This window comes from Eleginops maclovinus, chromosome 19, assembly GCF_036324505.1.
Source record: "Eleginops maclovinus isolate JMC-PN-2008 ecotype Puerto Natales chromosome 19, JC_Emac_rtc_rv5, whole genome shotgun sequence".
Taxonomy (NCBI): domain Eukaryota; kingdom Metazoa; phylum Chordata; class Actinopteri; order Perciformes; family Eleginopidae; genus Eleginops; species Eleginops maclovinus.
This window is the reverse complement of record NC_086367.1, coordinates 13,291,649-13,318,137: the sequence shown is the minus strand read 5'-3', so window position 1 is coordinate 13,318,137 and position 26,489 is coordinate 13,291,649. Positions and strand designations below refer to the sequence as shown.

At 39.3% G+C, this 26,489-nt stretch overlaps 1 protein-coding gene and 1 long non-coding RNA gene across 2 annotated transcripts; one reads left to right on the top strand and one right to left on the bottom strand.

Annotated features, from left to right (window-relative positions):
• Positions 1–3,670: 3,670 nt before the first annotated feature.
• Positions 3,671–24,270, bottom strand: prkcha (protein kinase C, eta, a). Its single transcript, XM_063908398.1, has 14 exons — positions 23,646–24,270; positions 19,958–20,021; positions 17,034–17,184; positions 16,903–16,937; positions 16,311–16,393; positions 14,531–14,660; positions 14,307–14,440; positions 14,087–14,218; positions 13,791–13,964; positions 11,616–11,770; positions 8,501–8,639; positions 7,727–7,915; positions 4,410–4,556; positions 3,671–4,241 (listed from the first exon to the last, which is right to left on the bottom strand). Exons 1-14 carry the CDS (start codon positions 23,994–23,996, stop codon positions 4,092–4,094), a joined length of 2,034 nt encoding a protein of 677 aa, XP_063764468.1. The 5' UTR covers positions 23,997–24,270; the 3' UTR covers positions 3,671–4,091.
• LOC134881223 (uncharacterized) lies at positions 17,016–19,309 on the top strand. Its single transcript, XR_010168024.1, has 3 exons — positions 17,016–17,209; positions 18,309–18,362; positions 19,247–19,309. It is a non-coding gene; the product is annotated as an uncharacterized LOC134881223 (long non-coding RNA).
• Positions 24,271–26,489: the final 2,219 nt, after the last annotated feature.

The following is a 26,489-nucleotide window of genomic DNA, read 5'->3' as shown; positions in this document are numbered from 1 at the left end:
GTTGCGTTGAGAGAGGCTCCTCCTCCGGCCGCCGCGGCCACGCGCAGTCACATGCCTCACAACGCGCACTGGCAGCCTGACAGAGCTACATACCAAATAACACTTTCACTGTGATCTAAAACCAAGAGTTGTAAGAAGTACTCAGATTATTTACTTAAGTAAAAGCAGCACTACTACAGTGTGGAAGTACTAAATTACAAGTTAAAGTGCATTCAAAATTGAAGTCACCAAAATATACTTAAAATAGTATGGTAGTTGTGAATGTTACTCTAGGTTTAACAAAAGTCGGTTTTAAGTGTTGCTTATATTTCACATTATTAATCAAAATCTGCAAACTAACTTAATATATAAAATCAATTGAAAAGTACATGATTTACCTCTGAATTGTTGTGTACAAGTACAAAGTAAAACATTGAAATACTCAAGTGAAGTCTTTATCCCATCATGTTCATATTCTGTTCTGAACTATACAAAGGCATACTGTATGTTTACTTTCCTGGATTTTCAGGAATTGCATTTGGCTGATTAAGGTCATGTTTACAGGGTGCACATAGGGGTAGAGGACCACCATGACTGTGCTTTGCTTTGGGTGAAAAAAAGTCCTCTTCCAAAGTCAAACCTAAACAGTTTCTTTTATTTTGATCAAAAAACCATACCATGGCTTGAATCAGATTCATGTGGTCCGTCTTTCCCTCACCTTGGCCTGTCCCCCTCCAGTACCTTTTGTAGCATGTGCCTTTCTGCCCCAAAAAATATATTAATTTAATCTGAAAAAATGATATAATGTCATTGCAAATGCTTTTGAATTTAATAAGTGGATTGTGTGCAAACTACATATATAAAGAGAAAGGGATTTTCTGGGTTGATATGTCTTCACGTTACTTTACCATACTCACAACATTTTCCCAATGTTATAGCGTAGTTAGCAACTTAAGAGTGGTATTCTACAAGGTGATGTAAAAAGATTGCGTTACATATAATTGGTATTAGAAAGTTGGTAAATCAACATTTTCTTCAGTGAAATGGACAACATTTAGCTTGTGTGTGCATTTGAGTTTTCTATATAGATTCTACTCATCATTCACTGGCTTAGAGATGGTTTTGGTTATTTGCCTAAAGCGGTTTAGAGATTTCCACTCAGGCTCCTCCTCCCATACCACTGTTTGGAAATGGTTCACATTGCCTGCCATTCAGCCCTGGCTTTGGACAAAATGTCTGTAAAATAATTTTCCAGCCAGCTTTACTGCTCATTAAATTTTCTCTTTTATATTTTGCCATACAGTCCTTCATCCTCTTCCATATAGTTGGTTTTAACTTCTGGCTATGACACATTTAGGCAAAGCTTTGGTCATCACTTCTCAGAACTGTTGGCAAGTCATTGTGTGTTAGATTCAGACTTTGAGTTACAGACAAACAAAGACACAAATAGGCCTGGTGTAGCTAGGCAATACCTTGTTCATTTATTGGGTTGGCCTATAAAGAGGTGTGAATAAGAACACTGTTGAAAAGCATATGTGGATTTATAGGGTTTTTACACTATGCTAGTAGCTGAGCTTTACCAGAGAGGACTGACCTGTATTACACATTGTCTAATAGGTAATTGCAATAAAGATTACACAATTGCAGCAACTACTGTTTATTTATTTAGTCCTTCTGATAAACTATATGATTGTCTGGAAGAAGTCTAAGGAGCCACACCTTTTTGTCAACAAATGGTACTGTACCACCTAAAAAAATGCTATGTTACAACAAGCTCTTCCAGTTATATCTGCAAGAGCACTCTCTGCTGTGCTACAACACCATTAACACAATGCTTCAAAGAGTAATGTTGTAATGTACAAGAAAGATTACATTGTTGTTGTAATAACCACTGGTTGATTTGATTCTGCTTTCCAAGTCGATTCCTACTCAGAGCAAGAACCATAATCTAATGCAATGACTACAGGCCAGGGTGCTGAGCTGTGTGTTTAATCACAGAACTGATTTTGTGTTGTTGCACAAAAAGTCCAAGTGATGTCTATGTAAAGAGTCTCTTTTGTCCTTATCTGTTGCCACTTTCAGGGCTATCAATCATACAACCAGGATAGCAGGGTCGAACTCAGATTCAATCGAGCGTTGCAAAGACGCTGCTGGCAGCCATCAGTAAGTCTCAGTAATGAAAGCTGAGACAAGGTTCCTAAATCTTGCCTCTCATTCAGACATTACCAGAGGAAAGCTGCCAAACAGGGCAACATTAATGGGTAAACAAAAAGTAAAGTAATTCAATCCAATGTCCCGTTCTTTGTATAGCATACACAGCTCATCTTTGTTTGAGCGTGCTTAAAGTGGATTAGTTGTTAAGTACCTGAGATCAATGCAGTTTTAAGCCTGGGTTTAAAATTATGTTTAACTGGGATTGACGCACAATAAGTAGAGCTTAGGATCTCTACTTGTTCAAATGTATTATTTGAAAGTAAATAGAACTTTGCAGTCGCTACTTTTGAGCTACTGTATTCAGTTTCAGATTATATTCACAGGCCTTTCTATATCTGATTCCCCCAATTTACAGTATTCAGTCGCACATTCCTCCACAGGATAGGGGGCTGAGGAGATAAACAGATGTGGGGCCTGAAGACTTCCTGCCTCTAACTAACAGGAAGAGACCATCTCCGTTCTGTAAAGTTGAAGATGTTTGTGTCTCGGCAGGTAGAGACCAGAGAACACGAGATTTCTAACAATGCAAGTTACTTTTCCCTTTGTTGTCGTTTTATTTTAACAGTTTCCATTTATACCACCAACAGCACATACTGTACTGAATTCATGCTTCTTCAAGTGTCCCAAAAGGATGCTTCTTGTCTTCTTGTCTCTTCCTGTTTCTATCAGAGGCAACAGTCATGACGCTGTGTGGTTTCCTGTTTATTCTCTACTGGTTTGCAATGACGGAATGATCTACTTAAGCCCCCCCCGATGATGATTGGCCAATCTTAAAGTGCTGCAGGGTTAAAGTTTCAAGTTCTCACTCTCTGTCTGCCTCCTCCTCATTTATATTCTCACAGCAACGATAGTTTAAATGTTAAGCTGTGAGCATTTTTAATATCTGCAGATTTGAAAATGCTCCTGTGTTTACCCAGGCAGTCTGCCTACGGACCTAAGTTTGCGGAGAGAAAAAGTGTGTGTGTAAGCAGAGAGTGATTACTGTTACTCTTGAGAAACCTTGAGACACACACAAAGACTCAATTGAATCTGACAGTTACCAAATACTATACAAGCATTCTTCCTATCCCTGGACAAGTGTGGTAATATCAAAAGTTCTGGTTGTTTCACAGTAAGCCTGAATCACCACAGCAGTGTTTCATCATACTCTGCCTGGTCAAATGACATGGCTAATCCTTGCCAAAATCTTTTATAAGGTGTGATTGATGTAGACATATTACCTACTGTATTATCTGAAACTGACAGTGGTACATAGACAAATCATCTGTGTAAATTGTTCGAATGGCATTTTGCTTGCATGTGTGCCTGTGGGAATAAGCTGGGACACATCATCGAAAAACTATTTCATCTGCTCCCTCAGTTTTTCCAGGACTCGGGAGCTCAGCTTTTCTGGGAATTTCTAGCAAGACGGTTCCAACTGGATAAATTCTTCCTCTCTAGAAAATTGTCAAGCAAAAAATGAAACACAAAGCACGCCTTTATGCTTCAAAAAGTGCCTTTTCATTTTAAGTAACAGGAAGCAAACTCATCCAGAGTAAAATGTACAGTAAAAATCAATGGTTGTACACTTTTCAAACACATATCAAATACACCATTTACATAATGACATTTGGAGGAATGTGTCCAGAGTGAGGGGTAAGTCAAGATTTAATAGTATTTCAAAAGACGATCACATGGCAATTTCTCTAGAAATACAGGAGCGCTTGAAAGTTCACCAGGTGCAGACCCAGTTCCTGTCAAGCGTGTGTTTGGCTGAGTCCTTGGCAATTTGCATCCTCATGTCTCTGGGGAATTTGGCAGCAACATGCTGCACGTACCACGGGGAACAGTCTTAGGCAATTCACGGATGCTGGAAACAGTTGGGGTGCAGGAAGAATTGTGGATCAATGAGGAAACTCTTAGCTCTCCTGCAGTTCAGGCGAGGTGAAGGAGAAGTTACGGAACTCCTCCTGGTTGATGGAAGGGATCATAGGGTCATCGATGGGCGTTAGGGTGGGCTCTTCCCGGGTGAAATCTGGATCAAAGTTGTTGACGTCTTCTGGTGTTTTCTAAAGGGGAAAATACAAAATGATTTATCAATTGCAACATTTGAGTAAAAACCAGTCGCAGTCACCAGCTAAGAGAAGGTCCATCATTAGGTAATGTCTGCTGAGTGTCTTAATCATCACTTACACACACGCTATCAAGCCATTCATAAAGTAATTAACGTGACTTACGATCCTAGGCTTGAAGGGCGGCTCTATTTCTCTACGATTCAGCTTCGCCCAATCGATGCCAGTGAAGAAGGCATGGCCGGTCACAGCACTCTCTCCGCCTTCTGAGGCCACACAGCCCAGACGTCGGGCAGGGTTTTTGGTCAAGAACTGGGAAAACCAAAAGATTCATGAATATACAGAAGAAGCTTACAAGAAACGGTACTTGATAGTCACTTGTTGGATATACTTCATGTAGAGATGTCTGCTTTACTTAAATATTATTGAACTAGAGGGCATGTGGCTTGTGGTGCTTAACATCAAAATATATGAAGAACTCAAAAGCAATGTCTTATTTCAGAAATAATGACCCTGTTACTCAAGATCATCAATAGACCTTATTGTAAACAGTTTCATAAAAAGGTATTATTTTCTTTAAACCAATACAGTTTGCGGTTGTAGTTCTTTGGAGAATTTGTTTTTTTGTTGAGTTCTTAAACACTAGGCAACTAGCACCAACACAATCTAGATTCATAAATAGCACTACAGGTAAGAGGGTTCGAGAACATATTTTACTTTTAAGAATAAAAAAGAAATGTAATAAAAATGTGCAATTGTCAATAAGATATCACACATAACAGCACAACAACCAAGTAGGGTTTAACTGTTTGAAAACAGTTTACTTAGCAGCAGATTATACTTTGTTGTATCTCTAACGCATGTTATTCAACTAGATCAGACCAGAATGTTTTTGGAGAAGTGCCAAACTTGACTTGAGTCAACATGACATCCAGTCAATCCCTGCCTCCCAATTTCTGAAAAAAACACACCCTGTGTTGTTACTGGCACCAGCAATGCTTTATCTAAAGAGAGTTCAGCTTAGTTCAATAAAGTGCAACTGAGGTGTCTGAACTTCCTGGTTTCGCAAACAATAAAACAATAGAATAGTTAATCACCTCCAACTGCTCCTCTGCCAGAAAAATAGAGGAATGAGTCCAAACAAAGCAAACTCAAAATTGGAAAACTTTATTCTAACTTGCCTCTGGGAGGAGACTGAAAAAAAAAAAAAAAAGTGTATTGGACAGCTCTGTCTGGGCAGAGGAGTCTGTGCACACCTGAGGGCTGACGGTGACATTCAGACAGAGCTGCGACAAACTAACTCACTGTCTGCACAGCAACAGTGACCAGACTAACCCAAAGCCATTGGAAAGGTACGTCTATCAGCTCCAAACACTACAACCCCATATTCCTCTGCAAAACTAAGTTCACAAAGAAAGAGAAAGCTGATTACAGAGACGTCAATGGAATATAATGGCACTTAACTGGAGAGTAAAAGATAAAGAAGAGATGCTGAATGTAAAACACTGTTGGTTTTGCATAGTTTAGTCCTGTAACTCACAATCAGACAAGCTCCACCATGAAGATCTACTTGCAGAGACTTGAATCTTGCATCGACAATGGGACATCTCTCTTCAAGTTTAGAAATCCATTTCATTAATGCTGACATAACACATTATTACTGAGCAGCCTTGCAGTATGTTTGTAGATTTTAAACCTTGGTTACTAAGCAAGTTAAGGATTAGTTGTTAGGCACTTTACTGTAAATCCCCCCCGACTATGTGTTGTTGTATAATGTGTCCTTCTCCAAGGTTGTTGTTGTAGTAATGGTGACAGGTGATGTTGATGTTTGCTTGCTTCAGTCTACTTTTATGTAGGTCCATATTGTACAGCGTTATTGTGAAAGTGTACATTTCTTCCTCTTTGGGGACGTAACATTATGGTTTAATGCTTATGCAGTTGCATATGGGGATTTGCAGCTGTAAGCATGACTGTGATGATGTGATTTGCAGTTACTGAGTTCAAACTTATTTAAAAACCACACCAGTGCACCAGTATGGCCTTGAAGTGAAAATAACAGAGTAACACAGACCAACGGGGGTCGATCAGTTCAGGAGCTTACAGACCACACAACTTAAGGAAATTATAACACTGATGCCATCTTTCCATCCTCAGCACCAGACCTGCCACGTCAGCATTACTGAACTAAGAACGCATTCTCCACCACACTAGCACAAAAATACAAGGTAATCAGAAATTAACATGAGGGCTAGTGCATTAAAAAAATACATATATATTTGTTTTATTGGATTGATTAATCCTCCAAGTAATCTATAAACTAAAGAGAAAGACATACAGGATATCAGCTTTTGGCTCTGATAAATTGTGATGGGCATTTTATACTTTTTTTCTGATATAGTATAGAATAGAGGATTTATCAATTATCAAAATGAAATGTTTTTACTCAGATTGAGCTTCATCTGAATGTGCCTGCATGAACGAGGAGCACCTTGCAAAGATCAACTTGCAGTATAAATAGTGCAGCAGCGTTCAAATCCCATCACACCAACAAGCATCTTTACACAACATGTGACACTGGCAGCAGTGACACAAATCACCAGGGGACATGGGTCCTGTGCTTCCTCAAGCATGTTGGAGTAACAACAAGGATAAGAGTAGGAGGGGAGGGGAGGGAGGGAGTGAGGAGGCGTAGCGTATTTATAGCCTGTGTGCTGTGGCTGGGCAGTGGACCATGCCTTAATATAGTTATGTAAGAGACCTAGGCCAAACAGCTGGCTGGCAGAGTTCCGCCGGTCTGTCAGTCACTCTGCAATCAGAGAGCCTCAGTCACTCTGAAGGACAACAAATAACGAACCCTGATCACAGAAATGCAGAGCAAGGCCATCCAACCTTTGACCTTTAAATACAACACGCAGCAGGCTCATGTTACTCTATCCAACAATGCTGGGAATTGGTCTTTTAGAAAATGTTCACAATTGATTGGTTTTTCTCCACCATGCTGGTTGCCAGTCAAGTGAGAAATTGATTTCCTCTATCATTAGTTCAGTTTTAAAAAAAAGTTTCGATGACATTTCCTGCAATTATATGTTGTGTAAAAAGTCGGACGGAGGCAATCTGGGGATGTCTGCCAAAGAAGAAGATTGAGCAGCTATTACATCCAGCTTTATCCATCATGCAACATTAGGGCTGCAGTAATTATTCACCTAATTGATTATTGGATCAACAGAAAAATGATCGTCAACTAAGAACTGACTGCGAAAATGGCAGTAGATCAGCCTCTTAACTATTGAGATGTCATGCTTTCCTTTGCTTTACATCAAACTGAATATCCTTGGGTTGGAACTCACAGAACAAGATATTACCTTGGATTTTGAACATCTTGGATGGACATTCAACTGTTTTCTTACATTTAAAACATCATTGGTTGCAGTCATATTTAGCAAGTTGATGAAAATGAACCACTTTAAGAGATGCAGACTCACAGATTGGAGTATATTCACTGCCTCATCACTGAGCCAAGACGCATAAACGATCGCTTCATTGAGGATAGATTCAAAGAGGTCATCTTCATTTTCAGCCTCAAATGGAGCGTGTCCCGACAGCATCTCATACAGCAGCACCCCGAGAGCCCACCAATCAACAGAGGGCCCGTATAGCATCTCCTGCAGGATCTGTGGAAACATGTTGCAGCATTAAAGTTAACTACCACAGCACAGAGAGCATTACAAGCCAACTAAAAAAAAAATGGTGGTTGAGCCAGTGAGGCTACACTGAGGAGCAAGTGTTGACTGTTAAAGAAGCCTTTCATAAATCCAGACTCTCAAACATGAGGACACAGAGCATCGTAATCCCTAAATATAAAAACAGAGCACGTTTGTAATGAGGGGATGAGGGCTTGTCATGTCTATAGAGCCTTTCAAAATTTGAGTTCAAAAGGTACACTGACTTCCTGTAAGTCAGGAGAGAATTTGAGTGACAGGCCCTGACCACAGTGTTTGTTTATAGTGGAGTGGTGTGATGGAGAAAGGAGGGCACTGGGAACGGCCTCAAATGAACTCAGAAGACCTCGGTCACAGGATGCAACATGTTTTCTATGTATTTCTTGTTGCAATCTGGTGCGGAAATAAAACAGAACAAAAATATATTAAAATGTCCTGTAAAGCAGGGGAGGTGAATAAAGGGTCCAGATGTCTGTCATTATAGGAAGTTAAGGGTAAAGTTATAGTATGATGTTAAGCACAAGAGCAGAAACTAACCTCGGGTGCAATGTAATCCGGAGTCCCACAGAAAGTTCCTGTTGCCGCGCCTTCAAACATGCCCTCTTTGCACATGCCAAAGTCCGCCAGCTTACAGTGGCCGTCTTTGTCAAGAAGAACATTGTCCAGTTTTAGATCCCTGAAAGGCAATAGAAACACAGACAGAACCAGATAATTATATATTTGTTTTGGGACATTATTAGCCAGCAGACATTAATGGTACATACTGTAGCAAAGCTGGAAGCTATTATTCAAATGGCCCTCATGCTGTCTGGTGTTGTCAATTTTGTGTGTTTATAACGTCTGTTGTTACTCGTGTTTTATAGTTTGGTTCTAATGCTTTTTATGGTTTATTTCTAAAAATGTTACTCTTGGCTTTGTGAACTTGCTCTATGAAAGTTGATAACTTTACATACTAATCACCACCCATAAAAACATTTAATTTACGCTAACAGATGCAGACATGTCAAGTTTGTGTTCAGACTCCAGTAGCATCCTGTTGGTGTTGTTTCTAATTATATCCCATGGAGGTGGAAATTTGTGGTGAGACAAAAAAAGAAGGTCTCCTGAGAACAGTGAAGCTCCTGTATCCTTCCCAGTGATATTTGTGTATGTGAACTGAAGGAAAAGATCTCCCTCTCTGTGTTCATGTCAGCTGGTGCTTTGTCATCTGACAGGGAGATTAAACCTTCAGAGTGTGGGATCTGGAGTTGAGCTCTAATCTGCAATCAGGTGACCAAACTTTAGACCAAGGTCATTTTTCAGAGAGGAAGCTGGATGGAAGATACTTTGTAATGTTACAGGCTGATGCTGCATATAAATGACAACATTTGGGAAAAGCATACAACATTCCAAAGGAAAATATATTTTATTTCCTGTCCTTTCCAGTAAAAGAGGTCTCTGATTGTTTTTCAGAACAGAAACTCTGAATGAAAAAGGGACAGAGACTGCCGATCAAGCCACACTGGCTTGTTTGTATTAATCTGGTTTGCTTTACATAAGCTGATTGTGTAACAGTGACTCAGAGGGTCATGGGGACTTTCTGTCGCATTCAGCCTTACATGTATGCCAAAAGAGAGCAACTCTGACCACTGTGCCGTACAGTATCCAACATGAAACTGCTTAATACAAGAAGAAAAAAATAACTGTAGAGGCCAGCCCACTGGTTATGAGCCCTTTACCCTGACAGATTTGAACAGTGCTCTCATTACACACACAAAAAACCCACTATACCTACTGAAACACTAACTGGGTAAGAGATAAGAGTTCCACTAATGAGCATTTCCAAAAAAAGAGAAGAAGAAGTGCTGACAAACACTATGATGCAGATCCTGTAATAACATTTTTTCTAACTGTGGCAAGGGTAAGAGAACATTTGGACAAACCACCACGGCCTTCTTATACCTTTACAAATAGACATGAATTTAAGGTTGAACCGCTCTCACTATCTAATAAAGTCGCTGTTTACCAGGAACTAGTAAAAAAAAAAGGAATAAGCACCAAAGCAAATATAAAATGGATGAAGTATTTGGATGTTGTCAGCTTTTTTAATGTTTTGTTCCCGTAATATTATTTGTTCTCTAAAGGTATGTACTCTCAGTTTCACAACGGCAAAATGTGTTGTTCCTCATGCTCTAAAATGTTTGATAAATGATTATTGTTGCACCTTTGTATTCCTCATGCTGTTACATTGTCTGAATTGTCTTAAAATGACCTACCTTACTGGTTTTAGGTAGCTGCCTTGTCAAACTTGTACTCAATAAAACTTAATAAATTAAACTGACACCTGAAGATGTTCAGGATACTGTGTTCAACTCCTGCAGACTCTCGTCTCTAGGCAAGTATTTCAAACCAGCCAGCCTGGGTTCAGACCATTTGAAATATAGTTATCAACAAAATGGGATGTTTTATATATCAGGATGAACTACAGCATTTCCACACCTTCAAACGTAGGAGGATAATAATTGGACATGTGCTGTAATAACAACTCAGAAGGTCCAAAGCACCACTTCACATCAGCTAAGGCTAACAGCGATATATCTGGTTGTAACACATTACAGTGACTTGAGGTTGCTGGCTTATTTTTAAGGCGCTCTGCTGTTATTACACTGGCCTGATGTGCAAGCTGCTCTTTGGCTTGTTATTTTGGTTTTAGCATGCAAACTGCGTGTGGCCTCTTAAGCTAACAGTCATGCTATGTGGTGCAGGCCACACTTAATACTTGGACCTCTAAATATAACCAAGGATTTAGCTCACATGATGCCTGCTTCCTTATCATCATGCACCAGCAGGCCCCCAATGGTTTAAAAATAACAAAAACTGAAATATGTGATGCTGGAATACAAGTAGTAAAATGATTACATATGAAATAGAACTAATGATATTATTAAAAGTGCATTTCTCATCAAATTGTAGCTCTGTTTAGATCTGTTGTGTGCTTGCTGTTGCTTGTTTCTATGGTATGAGCCTTGAGGAAAATAAAAATGATAATGAGCTTAAACTAAACATTTGGTAAACAGCCCAAGTTTCTGGCTGCAACACACGGCATAGCAACAGCTGCCTGGAGAATTTTAATGGGAAAATTCATTAAGGGCTAATGGTTTGATTGAAGGCTGGGGAGTATATGATTGATGGCTTCAACAATTGCACGAATGTTGCTACTGAAATGGGGAGTGATAAAATAATGGATGAATAAACCAACATCCATCTTAAAACAAGTTTAATGAGATTTTGTAGTTTACCCTGATAAAGTTGGACAATTTGCAAAAGAAGAGTAGAAAGAATTGAGGCCATTTCTGGGCGTTTCTAGTGTATACACTCACAAAGAGATGCATGTCTTTGTTTTAGACACTTAGGGTTTAATCTGATTAATAACCAGAATGACCATCAAAAAACATAATAGTGGCCAAACAAGATTTAGAAATCTCAATGATATATTTCATTCTTCAAAACACTTCTGAAAGACTCATCAATAGAGTAAATACCTGGTTAAGATGGAGACCTGCTTCAGTAGACTATAGCACAAATGCTTTGAGGACCTTTCTTTGGACATACGTGTTCTAATCTATCAGGCCCGCAAAGCCCATTAAAGTTATTTGTGTTCTGTGACTCAGACCTGTAGATGATGCCTTTGTTGTGCAGGAACATGAGAGCGGAGGTGATCTCTGCAGTGTAGAAACGCGCTCGAGGCTCTTCAAACTTCCTGGACTTCTGGATGTGGAACATAAGATCGCCACCATTCACAAACTCCATCACAAAGAAGAGGCGTTCCTGCAAAAGTGGATGAGATTTAATGACACAAACCACACTAGCCTCACAGAGGCTCTCATGATGTTATACAGTCCACAAATCCGTGACCATGGACATACTGAGATTTCCTCAAGGTTGACGCACGTCTGCTTCTCATAAATTTCACATGTCTGTTTAATATATTCCTGTGCAGCTTGAATGTCAGTGGGGCACAAGAAATATTGATCGAAATCCATATATCTTTTTCTCCTAGTACAGGCTATGGTTGATATGTGATCTAGAAAATGAAAAACTGGAGAACATGATGTTCAGCTTTGCTCGTAAAGCTTCCTGAATGTAGCAGCCACAGCTGACTACATTTTACTGCTCTGTGGTTAAGGGTGGTTTGATATTTAATGTTTAATAATAATGTGTTGCACAAGTAAGGCAGCCAACACTCTGTGTGTGGTGTAGCAGGAAGGGAATCTGTAAATCTACAGTTGAACGATTTTTCTGTTGAACCTCTACTGAGTTTTGTTGAGTTGACAAAATTGAAAATGCTGTTCACACTGACTCACTCAAACTTTTAAGTACTATTACATGTGTTTGTGGATTCACTTTTACTTGAATTAAATTCAATAGCTTTCTTGAACATTAAAGTAGCTACTGATGCAATTTCCTAGGGTGTTCAGTTTGGATCCACAGCTAACGATGGCTGCCTCCGGGAATTCTTATACTTAATTACACTCATTTATTTTGCAAGACATTTTTAAGACCTTGGTCAACTTGATTGAGTTAGATGTGTGGTTACGCAAGGTTAGGTTTTATTTTTCGATCAAAATGAGCAATCAAAGATAAATTGGAAATTCCAGCTTGACTTCATTTGGTTAAAAAAATTTGCCCAATCAAGGAGCAACACTTCCCCTCTCACTCTTTCAAAACCTACCCACTTCAAAATGGTACAGAGTTCAAAAGTTACTCTTTTAAAAAAAATCAACAACGTTTCTATATTCCCTTACAAGAAAATATCAAGTCATTTCCTATACAACCTGCTCAGGAAGGGGCGATGACATGTCAGATAACGAGTAAAGAGTGGTGCAACAAAGGCTTTTCTGTGAGTATAAATGGGTAGGGGGGGAAGTGTCATTCTTCCCTTCATGCAGCTCTTTTTTCAATCCCAGAAGAAATAGGTCGGTAAAGGTTCAAACAACTAAGGCAGATTAGAATTGTCAGCTGTGTGTGGCATCACTCACTCCTCACACATGCACACAAAACACTGGTAAACTGCTGCCACCTGCTGCCCAATGTACATATTACAAAGCTTTGTCCTAATTCCACAATGCATGCTGACTATCTCTAAGGTGTGGTAAAGTTAAAATTTGTGTGGTTAGTATACAATCTCAAGCAATATGGGTGGGTTCAGTTAATCGACCTGATAACAGTGTGGTGGCAATCGATATATAAGATGCAGAAACCACCTATATCATGATATAAGAATGGAAACTGTGCCAAATGAAGACTATCAAAGTACTGTGTTAATTAAGATATATAGATATATGTTAATATGCAAGACTTAAAGCTTGAGTGCAGGACTTTTACAAATACATTTATTTAATGTATACTATTACCACATGGGATATACAGTAGAAAACTGGTATAGTGAAAGCAACAAAAATAAATTGGCATATAAGAGATTTAAAGTGTGATATGATTTTATGTTTCTCTGCAAGTGCTTGTGTGCAAGTGAGCTTCAATAAAAATACCTAAGAGACAATACCAATACTTTAAATTGTTGTAAATATGCAGCTTATTCTTTAGCAATTTAGGCTTCGAATATGTGCAATACAGTATAAAGAGTGTTGAGAGATATGACAGCCTTTGTTTGCATAGAGCTCTTTTCAAGTGAACACTTATTCATCCCACCATTTCATCTCAAAACCTTTCTTCAGGAAAGCAAGTGGGATGGAAAAAAATGTAGCTCTTTGAATTGAAAGAACTGATTTTATCCACAATAGCTTTCTAAGCTGCTATATAAATGCATGTGGGTGTGATCCGTACTGACCGGCGTCTGGAAGCAACAGTACAGCTGTGTGAGGTAGGGGTGGCAGCCGGCCAGAGACAGAACCCTCTTTTCAGTCATGGTGCACTCCACATCATCGTCCTGCAAAATGATGTCCTTCTTCAAAACCTTGATCGCAAAAACTAGATCTTTGCCATTTAGTTTCGCCAGCATCACCTGCACACAGAGTAGGATAGACGAGAATTCTGTTTTTATTTCCAAAATATTGTCTCAACTTGATACAAGTCCTATCAGAAAAGATGAGGTTATGTTTCTCAATATCTTCTGATCATTCCCACCTTGCCAAAACTGCCTTTGCCGAGAACTTGAAGAAACGTGAAGTCTGAGATGCCCAGTCGAGGGGTCTCTGTCTGACTGTTTGTACTCTGCCTCCTTTCAGTGGGCACCCCTATCTGACTGGCACTTCTGGCCTGTCAGAAAACAAATAAATAATAAACAACACTTAGATCAGCCCTTTTGAGGCCACATCTAAATAACAGTTAAATTCAGTCTTTGTACCAATGAGTTGCGTTTCGAGAGTCCTCCAGCCTGCAGACCCATCTCTGCAAGCTTATTGGCCAGTTCCACACTGTTGACCCCACAGTTTGGAGCGACGTTGCCTCTGCAGCGGATGTGAACATTCATTTTACAGACTGCAGAGATAAAACACAGACACAAGCCCTCAATAAGAGACACATTAAAGATATTTAAGATCTAGATGTAGATGTTGATGATGGTCTTACTTTTACAGTGCAGCCCCTGCTTCACTATTCCCCACAGCAGGGAGCCACAGTGGTCACAGAAAGTGGGTGATTTGTAGTTGTGGATGTTGAACATGTGAGGGATGTTGATGCTGAAGCCTTGGGTTACAGGCTGCGGAGAGAAGACACACGGTAAACTAACCACTGTGGGTGGCAACACTATGTTTTACCTACACATGTTGATATTCTATCCTGGAACAACAACACCACTGCACTGGCAAAGAAGGCCCAGCAACGCCTCTACTTCATCAGGAAGCTCAAGCCCCCCCACCCCCCCCCCATCATGCTCTCATTCTACCGAGGCGCCACTGAGAGCAACCTCAGCAGATGCATCACGCTGTGGTTTGGAAGCTGCACCGCCTCCAACCGCAAGAGCCTGCAGCGCATCGTCAACTCTACTCAGAGGATCATCGGGGTCTCACTCCCTACACTACAGGACATCTACAGCACCCGACTCACCCGCAAAGCACTCGGCATTGCGGGGGACCCACCCACCGGCATTGCGGGGACCCCCACCCCTCCAACAGCCTCTTCAGCCTCCTGCCTTTAGGGAGAAAGTTCCGCAGCCTCCGCTCGAGCTCCACCAGGCTGAGGAACAGCTTCTTCCACCAGGCTGTCAGGATGCTGAACTCTCTCCCTCCCTCCCTCTCTCCTCTCACTCTCTCCTCCCTCCATCTCTCGCTCTCTCTCTATCCTCCGTCCCTCCCTCAATCCTCTGTCTCTCTCGCCTCCCTCCCTACCTCTCTCCCTCCCTCTCTCCTCTCACTCCCCCTCTCTCATCTCCCTCTACCCCCGCTCCCATCTCTCCCCTGACCTCTCCGCCCTACCCACCTTTCCCCACAGCCTCAATGGAAATGTACCAGGACATTAATCCCCCTCCCTCACACACCCGTCCCTCATCCAGCACCAGTCACTTTCTATTCTCCGCTGCTACTGAAAATGTACTTTGCACAAAGCATTATTTGCACTAAAGCACTACTTGCACTACCGTCAAACTGTGTTGATTGTGTCGAACATACGTATATATTACTTAGGTTTAAAAAAAATGTATACCCCTTTTTACCCCCCCTTTTTTTTCTACGCTCTTGTCTTTTTATGTTATATGTTCTTGTTTATATTTTCACTGTGGGACTGCCAGAAACGGTATTTCAATTTTCTGTATGTATAACACATGTGGAAACTTTGACAATAAAGTGGACTTTGACTTTGAAATTCAGTTAGTTTCTATATTTGCTACAGTAGGACCTCCTTTCAGTTTATTGCTGCCTTTGCTTCTCTCTGAATTTCGCAAGGAAGAAAAACTTGTCATGCTCAGCAAAAACTAGTAAGTCAGAGCAAAAGTGACATGTTTGAAATGCTAAAACAAGATCAGGTGTATTTATAGAAACGTATATAAAAATGCTAAAACAACCATGGGTGGAAAAATATAGTGTTCTGGTTCAGCGATTAGCTCAACACAGAAACAGGAACCTGTACGGTCTGCTGATCGCTGCAGCTGTTAATTAGATGTGTGTGTGTGTGTGTGTGTGTGTGTGTGTGTGTGTGTGTGTGTGTGTGTGTGTGTGTGTGTGTGTGTGTGTAAATCCTCTTTTACACACAAATGACTTGAGGTGGAAAACAACAGCTACAACACACTTCTGAAACCTTCTGACACACTAATTACTTTGTTATTGACCAAATGAGCTGTAGTGAGATGAAATCCTGTTGTTATAACAGCGTAGTGTTACTGTGTACGGACAGTGTTGTGTCAAACTTTTCTTACCTGCTCATTGGTTGGATTCTTCATGCGTGGACACATGGTGACGACGAGCTGGTGGCATCGTTTGTGAACCACACAGGTACACACTGGAGAAAACAACCGCTCAATGTCAAACTCAACGATAAATGTTCATTTGCTTATCAATTAATGACCTTCTGTTACTTAGAATTTGTGAAAAAAACTAAAAGAATTATCAAAATATCTGAGAATAGTCATAATGGATTTAAATAAATGTGGCCCTGCATTTGAAAACAGCTCAATCAATACATCATGTTACAGACTCTCACACAACTCTTTCAGTAAAATCCACTTCTTATTTTAACCAGACGTATACTCACTTCTGTCCAAGCACAAGCATTTACAGGAACATCCAACTATTCAAATATCAGACTTGGGTTAAACTGTAAGGCATTGTAAAAAAGTTTCTAAACTGCTGTTTTGCTGTTGGAAATGTGGCCCCATTTATTTCTATTCATTTAAAACATTCTCTACTTTTTCTATGTTTCATTCACTAGTTGAGGCATACTTTATACAAATTGCGGTTTTGGGATGTATGCTTTAACTGTGACAGAAAGTGATAATAAGGTCTGCTCACCTTGGCACTGGTAGCCCTGCTTTCCGAAAACACCCCTATAAACAGAGAAAGAGACACAGTCAGATCCCGTTTACAGTCCACACAGATCCTGTATGTGCAGACAGCAGGGAATCTTCCATTTTGACTCTCACCAGATGAACTCTTTGCAATGGAAACAGAAGGTGGGTTGACGGAGAAAAGTAGACATGAACTTGTGCCCGTTGACCTGGTGGATCCTTCGTCTCACGGCGCCCTGACGCTTCCTTGTAAACTGCTTCTTCTTCTCTTTCACTATGGCGTCGTCTGACAGAAAACAATGACAATGAAGGTTTGTTAAGAGTAAAAGTTTGCATTCAAACAAAGAGAGAGCCACAAAAGTACTTTTGTCCAAAAACGTACCTTTCTGTGTCAATATTAATTAAGAATTCAATGTGTTAATTGTATTGTATTTAATTATTGCTTTTATTTTATAATTACTATCATTATTTATTATAATTTCAATGATGTTAAGCACTTTAAAATACTGTTTAAAAGACACCAAAAAAAACACCAATTCCTAGATTCCTAATTAGAATTGATAACCACCATCATGTTGTGGGATTTATTTAAAGCAGATATAATTGAAAAAATGTGGATCAGCTGAAGATAAGATAAGATGTACCTTTATTAATCCCCACGGGGAAATTCAGGAGTTTAAACAGCAACAGAGTGAGAATGAAAAACAGGACAGTACGGACTCACACAACCGTAATAAAATGTAAGGTAAAATTCAAGTTAAACACATTACTACTACTATATGTGAAAGGGGACACCCACAATGAATTATAATTGGTTTTGCAACCCAGACATTTACCTCGTGATTTTCATAGCGACATTTTCAGCCACAACATGCTGCTGTTTAAGGCTGAAAAGCCCCCACACATCACTCACTGTACACTCCCTGCTCAGCAGCGAACGGTAGACGGACACATTTAGCAACTAGCTGGCTAACGCGGTGCAGTGCTTGGCAGTTTATAGGTCAATAGTTTCCACAGACATGGTGTACACCGCTGAATGACCATGTGATTATTGTTTATTTTCATATACTTCAAATTTCAATTTCTACTTATAATACTGTAAATCCGGAATTTTTTTAAAGTTTTTTTGTGATCTTTACACAAAAAGGGACATGGGTGCTTACATGGTCATTTGTCATAAGATTAATGTAAAGGAATGTAAATCCTAAATTGGTTCAATATAGAATCACCAAACACTGAAAAATTGAAAAAGAAAATTGCCTTTCAGAAGCTGGAACCAGGGAAATGTTTGGCCCTCTGGCTTGATAACAATATAATGAAGGAAATTGCTGTAAGTTAGTTTTCATTTCGATTTTCAACGATTAATCATTAACTCTTCCGATTTAATTTTTTTTTTTTTGGCAATTCCAGGATCAATACTCCCTCTTTGACATGAAGTTCCCAACTCGACCACGATTCAAAAAGGTAATTTTTAAAAGGCAAACAAATATTGGAATAAGAAGAATGTCATTGATTATTTTTATTGGTATCATCTGACCATAGCTGTTGTGTGACTAAGGTCACCTGACATACAGGACACACAGAATGTATGACAGATAGAAAAAAAGAAACTGGGAATTAAAAACAAAACACTTTTTTTTTTACATTGTATTGTGTAAATTCATGTGTTCTACGTTTACCTTTGTGCTGCTATTATGTTTTGGCTCTTTGTGTTCTAGCTTCACTTACGTATAAGTGTTGAGGAGCTATTGCGAGATGATGTGAAACCACACCTGCATTAGGGAAACATTACCGCTAAGCCCCCGCCTTCCCCCTGTATGCAACAGTTATATTTTAAGTAGAAGTGTGAAAATTCTTTGAACAGGGCGATTTTACTCTAAAAGCCTTTTGTCATAGGCTCACCTCTTAGTATTTCTCAGTAAAAGGTCAATTGTAAAATGATAAACCTACTAGTTTGTGCGTTTTACCAAAAAGATTTACCTTGACCAGATAGATTTGTGTTACTTTTTTGTTTTCCTTAAATTTTTGCATGGAATAGAGTTTATAGGGCATATCAATGTCTATGGCATGGAAATTATAACGATTTATTAATGATTAACAGTGTAATTCGCATGATAAGGTGAACAGACAGAGGTTTTCCAAATGAATGACCCTGAGGATATTTTAATGTACACAAACAAACTGAGTCATTTCAGTTCTTGTCTCTAATGAGCAAATTGTTTTTCCTGACATAACAAATAGAAATGAAGCCGTTCATTGCGTTCAACAGTTTTTGAAGACTTATTTTTACATTTGCACACATTGAATAATACATATCAATATCATAGCATATTCTTATTTTTTTTCAGGAGCTATTTGTACATGGAGACTGACATTGAAAAAGACACACAGAGACCGTCTTTGTTTAAGCTGTAAATTAATAAATCTTTAAAAAAGAAAGTAATGAATCTGTGAAGATGTTTTGCTAGTTACCAACATTGGGAATCTTCAGTTTATTTAGGCCTTTCTCATTTATTTCTTTATGAGTAAATAAAAAGTAATTGTTTCATGAGGTTTGGCAGGCAGCGAGGCATGCTGGCAGCAGATTGGAAAGAGGAACCTATCCGAGGCCGAGTAGCCAGGAGATAACCAGACTTCTGCTTCAAATGTCCTGCAAGGTCACTTCCTTCTTGTCTTAATTTATTCAACCCATTGTGAAACGATGACGTAGATCTCTCTGCTAAAGATGTCCTCTTGTCATAGCAAGACCTGACATACCAGACACATACTAACCTACCCGAGTCACACACAAACATGCATGCAAACCTTTTCTCAAGTATCTATTATTAATGCTACACAGTTGGACTATGTATTTAACTGCTGACATATGATGATTATTATTAGGGGGTCAGTGTGTCACGGACTGTAAAATATAAGACGGTTACTAAATGAGGTGGTATAATCATTGCTGCTGTTAAAGTGGATGTGAAAAAGAAACAAAAAGAGGGAAAGTGTGAGGGCGCTGTTCCTGCATTGGAGGAAAAAGTGATCTGCCTTGGAATCTACAATAGCAGCCTTACCATCAGTGAAGGATCCAGTCAGTGCAATATGAACGTAAACCTTGCCCTCTGGCTCCAAGTCCATCTGCAGACACACAGAGAGGGCAATTACGTTTTGCATACTCAAATAGCAAACCAGCAACAGTATGGAACAACATCCTACAATACCAATTCAACATTGCAATATAAACTACATATATATTGAACAAAAAGTATATCAGAAATAGGGCATTGGCTATTTTAAAACTATGAGTTTAGTTAGTCAGCGTTATGAACAATAACTGGGTTAAAACAGGCCTATGAGACATCTCCTCTTCCTCTTCATAGGAAGAAAGGAGCTGCGTAAGTGCATATTTGATCATTCTTCAGTGTGCATGTAATGTCGGAGGAATTTGGACACGGTGGCTGACAGAAAAGAAGCTGGTCTGGCTGGTTGGGCTGGTCGCAGAGCTTGTTGTGATTTGATTCTCAGCTGAGAGTGATGTACAAATGTCCTAATATGCATTAAAAGCACTTCATACAGAAAAGGGTCTGTATGAGATAGATACACAGAACAGAAGATACTTCCTGTAGAAACCAATGAGTGGAAACTTAGGTCACTGTAAGGAGCTATTTATGTTACACACACCCACCTGGAAAATAAAGGTTAACCACAAAGCATTTCATTTCATGACAGGGTTCATTTACTTTATCTACAATTGCTTTGTTTTCAGTAACCTGCTCATATCCTGTGTCTGGATCTACAGTCTATACATCAAGACTTGTCCACAGTGGAGACTTCCTATAGGAGAGCTATGTCTAGTATTCTCACCGTTGCAAATTAAAGCCGTCGTTTCTAGAAACTAAAGTGCTGCAAAGCATTTCTGAAATTTCTCATTCTGGTGAAACAGATCAAAGAATAGGTTCACATTTTTTAAAAGTTATTTTAAAACATTATTTCCATGTCTGTAAGTACATAGAAATAGTTATTGGCTGTTCTCCTCATATTGGCTATAGGCTTGTCTTAAGAAGGAATTTGGTCACAGAAGTATGTGTTCCCCTTTTCGGTCAACCAGGAAAGTAATTGGTTATTTTGACCTCAGTCAATCAAGATTTATTTAGTTGATTTGCAGTTTTTCATGCTGAATGACTTATTTAAAAGAAAAATATGTTATGATGTTGATCTGGTTTAAAGAACTAAATAAATATAGAATTTCTTTGAATAAAGACTGCCCCTGAAGACTGTGAATTTTGTCCCCCGTCAATCACATTACAAAAACTTTAGAAAAGGAAAGATAACTCTACGAAATAAAATGGAAAAATAATTGAAATGTGTGAAAGCAGCACAGCGATGTAGGTAAAAAGCAGAACACTTAATGCTGCATCACAAAGGAGGAAGTTTCTTTTTTTTAAACAAGACATGAGGCCCGTTTCAGTCGGGCAAGCAGTTCTCTTTGCTGGAAAATGTTGAGTGGCCTTATTCAACTTACTTTCAGTTTCAATGCTCCTCAGAAGGACTAGATTGCTTTAAGACTTAGAAACTACATATTGTGAAATTAAACAGCTCAATGGAACAAGTCAAGAATGTCACATCGTAGTGACTTCATGTCTCTAAATGTCATACAGTGGTGAACGTCTCAGACTGATGATGTAAGCGCTGACAAATGATTTCAAGATAAAAGAAGGAGTTGTATGACTAGAGATTTAGTGTTTTGTGGGTTAAAGTTTATCAAACGGAACTCTGTGCACGGACCGGGGTGAAAATAGTTATATGGAGCAGTGACAGTGAGTATTTTCCTTGTGAGCCCTCAAGCACTGTTCAGGTGATGGGAACGCTGTGATAAGCAGCAGCGTGGGCGTGTGCAGGCTTGAGCCTCAGTCTCTGCTGCCTCACACTTGAAACAAACCAGCCCTGAACTTCTTGTGCAAAAAACAACTTTCACTTCAGATATACCGAATAACAACTTCAAGCAAGGGTCTTGTCTTGAGAAAGTTAATCGTTTGTTCCGAAACTGAGAGGAGAGCTCCACTTTCACACCACCCCCTCTTAACTTTTGAGGGTCTTCTTGGTAGAGGTGACTGCATAGCTTTCTGTACTGGTTTCTTTTATGATATCATAACGTAGACGTTCTTAAGGGCACCAAACTCATTTGTTGAAATACTTGTCAAGCTATGTTGAAAATTCAATAATTATAGTAAAATTGCGTATAACTGCCACATTTGTCAAACTCCATATCACTGGAGGTTTTCGACAGTTTACTGCAAGGTCATTGTAAATATCTGGTGTGAGGTGATCAACTTTGGTGGTCAGAATATACATTTTAATTCTTGTTTTTTATAAATAGACGTGTGGTGTTGAAGCATTTCACCCCCAAATTACTACTTTTTGTTGCGTAATTCAAACCCACTGATCAATCTATTCCACTTAAGGTTAGGGAATTAGAAAATCCTGCTTATTAATAAAAACAAATGTCAGTAGAAGAGAGGAAGTTACATGTGATGAGAGTGTTGCAGTACGTACTGATACCACCTGAGCCGGCTAGAGGCCGAGACAGGCCCAGGTTACGTTCACCAGCACCTGCACTTGCTTATAATCCTAGAAAGATGCAAATAATCAAGACCAGGGAAACTCCAGGTGACCAGTTTTTGGTTTGTGTCTGGAAGACAGTGAGACGATTATGATACTCTACATAAAGCATTAAATCTGAGCTTTGATGAGGTGCATTCTTCATTCTGAACTGTGCATTAGGAAGCGTGGGAGTTTTATCACGTCTCATTTATTTGGTCAAATGTTGTGCAGGCAAGTCTGATGCAAGTCTGCTTGTGCACTATGGATAGTATAACACGTCTCTATAGGCAGAATTTGCACCTTTCCACAGAGGTGGCAAGTGTTGTCTGAAACCACATTTGCCAATGATCTCAGTAAAAGCTGCTATACCAATGAGTGCAAGACATGAGAGGTCCATGACCACAACATACTGCCCAGACTGAGAAATAAAGGTGTAAAAATGTGAGGGTGTGAAAGCTGTGTATCCAAGGTAGTGGTGATGTTTTCAGCAAGAACAACAGTCAACGTTACCCGCAGTGTGAATATCGAGATAATTAGCATGTTTTTTCCTGAACCTGCTCTCAAATTATTAGAATATACATGGGTGAAATTTCAGACTATAGGTTCCAGTAACAAAAAATAACCGAGGAAGATACAACTAAAATATCAGATTGGACTGGATGGGGGTTTAAGAGCCCCCCTTACTCTGTAAACCCTATGATTGTGTCTGTAGGCCAATTGGGTATCTCAGCCATGGATGTGTTTGTTCTTCTCTTCTCATTGACTTTATAACCATTATTGAAACACAATCAACCTGGGGCCAGATATTGAGTTGTGTTGGCAAATCAATAAGTAAACTAATCAACAATAATAATGGTTGTTAAAATATTTGTTTGATGCATATATACCATAACATGTGGTGTTGTGCCCTCCAATATGGAGATTTTCTGATATATATATTTTTTTATATCAAATTAAACTAAATATATTTGGGGTTATGACTGACAAATCAAAAATATTTAATTTATAAATTGCAGTCTTTATCACTTTGGACTGGGAAGGAACTTTTTCCAAACTATCAATGGAGGAAATAATAGGTTGGTATGAATTCGGCCCTGATTAGGGTCATTAGGATCTGAAACCATTTTTACAATAAATGCTCTGTGTTTACTTCTCACTCACCCATCCATCGAAGGTCTCTCCTGTGTTGGAAGTTTCTATGAGGTCCTCAAACTGAATGATGCAGTTGGCCACAAAGTCATCATAACCGATGGGAGTATCGTGAAAGACTGCCAACTCGATTTGTTTCCCGTCGGTCACGTTGAGGCAGAACTCCTCGTTGAACGTCGGTGTGTTGGTTTTCTGTTTGGTGATAGTTTGTCCAATTTTGATGTCGTCTACCTTCACCACAATGTAGGGGTCCAGGCCCGGGGGGGCTTTGTTGAAGATGACCGAGTGGCGCAGGGAGAAGGTGGTGGGCTTCAGGTCCACCGCCTCACCGATCCGGAGCTTGAGATAGCCATTAAACTTCATGTTCACACAGCTAGTTCAGCAACATGCGACAAAAACACTCGGAAAAAATAAATAAAAAAACATTCATGCGCACTTCATATCAAAACTGACCAATGAAAAAGGTTGTCATGGGTTCAATTACGCTCCAATTTGGTGTCTGCGCTTTGTTGAATTCATTCTGACTTGTACCTGCTCCTGGCGCCTCACAGCGCGGACGTGTTACTGTCACACAACGCTCCTCTGTCTCGGTGTGAACCTGTTTGTGCAAGAAGTTTCAGAGAGTAGGAAGCCACAATACACAACATGCAGAGGAGGCGCCAGTTCCGCGTAACAAAGTCACGGATAACACACAAACACGACACACACAACCTGTCACTGTTGGGTTGGTATGTCACATGGTTGGATTGTAGTTCTTTGTGTATAAAGAGGCGCCTGGAACTACGTTCACCATGATGCACCACTGAAGGTGTTGTGAAGGCTCACCTGTCCTGTGCTGAGTGGAGAAATAACGCCGTCTATCGGCGAATCAAGCAAACTACACAACTGGGCTTTCTTTCTTCTATTTCCTTCTTTCTTTCTTTCCTTCTTCTTTCTTTTTTCTTTCTTTCTGTTTTCTGTGTCGCTGCTGTTTATTAAATCTAATAATTATTCAGTTATTATTCATTTTTGCACTTTCACCTTTATTTTTATATTTTATACCTGTGGTTTCCCATTTCAGCTTGGATCTGGACTGGAAATGACCACTTTGATTGTATTTGAGATTGGGTTCTTTTGCACTTTGTGTTATTGCTTTTTATCTTTAGCATAAACACTTTTACTTTCTTTGTTGCGTAAATGTGCTAATACTTGCCTTGATTGAAAAGCACAAAACCATTTCCTATAGTACAGCAATTGATGGTTGTTAGTTTAAGGCTGAATGTATTTATTAATAACAAATGGATTTTGTGTTTTTCTCCCAGAAACCAAAAGAAGCAACTTCTCATCCATTTTGCAAGGTAAAGGGAATTGAATCATAATGTTGCTATTGCTAGCAGCTATAGATGGCGAAAAGAGGATATGGATATGCCTCAGCTCGAAGTGCATTTCAAATCAACGCAATTCTCTTTGGTTAAATTAGGCACTGTGGCCAATCACAACAATAGAACAACCTGCAGTTGAAATTTGTGATGACATGATTTGTCCAATTAAAAGTCAATCATCTTGAAACAAATCTTTCAAGTCAGAAAATATGGTCAGGGAAAAAAAAAAAAATACTGAACATAATTGAGTCCAGCTTTTCGGATGCGAGGATTTGCTGCTTTTGCCTTTTTTGTAAATGAAATAGTTTGGAGGTGGGGACTGTCAGAAAAAAACAAACATCTTCCCTGTTTCTGAGAAAAAATGTTGGGCATTTTAAAACTTCCCTGGACCACAAGATTAATTAATTGTCGCAAGCAAAAGTAGCAAAGGATGGAATATAAGACAAATCCTTAACTGAAAAGAAGAGATAAATATTTGACAGTAATAAATTCACATGTCTTCTCATACCAGTATTATCCCTTTTTCTTATCTTCTTTGAATGCAATTCTCTCTCCATCGCACTCTTTCTCTCTCTTCCTCTCTCTGAAAGTACTCTGCCTGCTCCATCCATAAATGCCAGGATCAAAGTCTCCTTTTTATTGGTGTTAGACTTGACCTCCGACCCCGCTCTGCCGAATGTCAACGCTCCCCATCTCTCTGCTCTGCTCCAGCTGTTATAAATAAAGAGCCTGGGTCCCAGATCTTACACATCCCTGGGATACAGACTGTCCTGTAAACAACATCTCAGACATGACCTTACTGAGCAGAGAAGGTCGTAATGATAAAGCACGCAGATAGCGGATTGCCTCAGTGCAGGAGTGTGAATACACTCAAAACCATCAGCAGCAAAGGCTAGATATTTTCTGATGGACCTGATGGGTCAAAGTGACACATTTTGCACCTGGAATCAGTCCTACAGATCACCTCAACCAACTAAAGTAAACATGCAAATACATTCACGCTAACCTTAGAGTCAAGGTGTTTTAATGGTATTTCTGAGCCTGGACAATACGTAAGAGGTCATAAATTGTGAGTGGTGAGAGTACCTGCTCCCTGAAGCTCCATGTAAATACGAAAATAAAAAATAACTAATATGTAGCACCGCATAACTCCCCCAGCTGATTACATGTGTTTTGTTTAGAAGTTTAAACATTTTTAAAATTGTATATTTAACCATGCATTTTCCCAGTTATCTTACAAAATATAGCAATGTATACACAAATATATTTGCATATATATTCAGGACATAAATCTGAAAAGCAAAGTACAAAGATGTTTATTTCATTTGGTTGATATATAAGAATCAGGTTGTTAAAAGCTATAAATGACAAACCACTGATAACTTAAATAAAGGCAATATCTGCTCTTTTTTTTATTTAACAAGCATTCTTAACTATGTTTAAATGTGAAAGTTAGGCACAAACAGTAAAAAAAAAAAATGTAAGTGCATAAAAA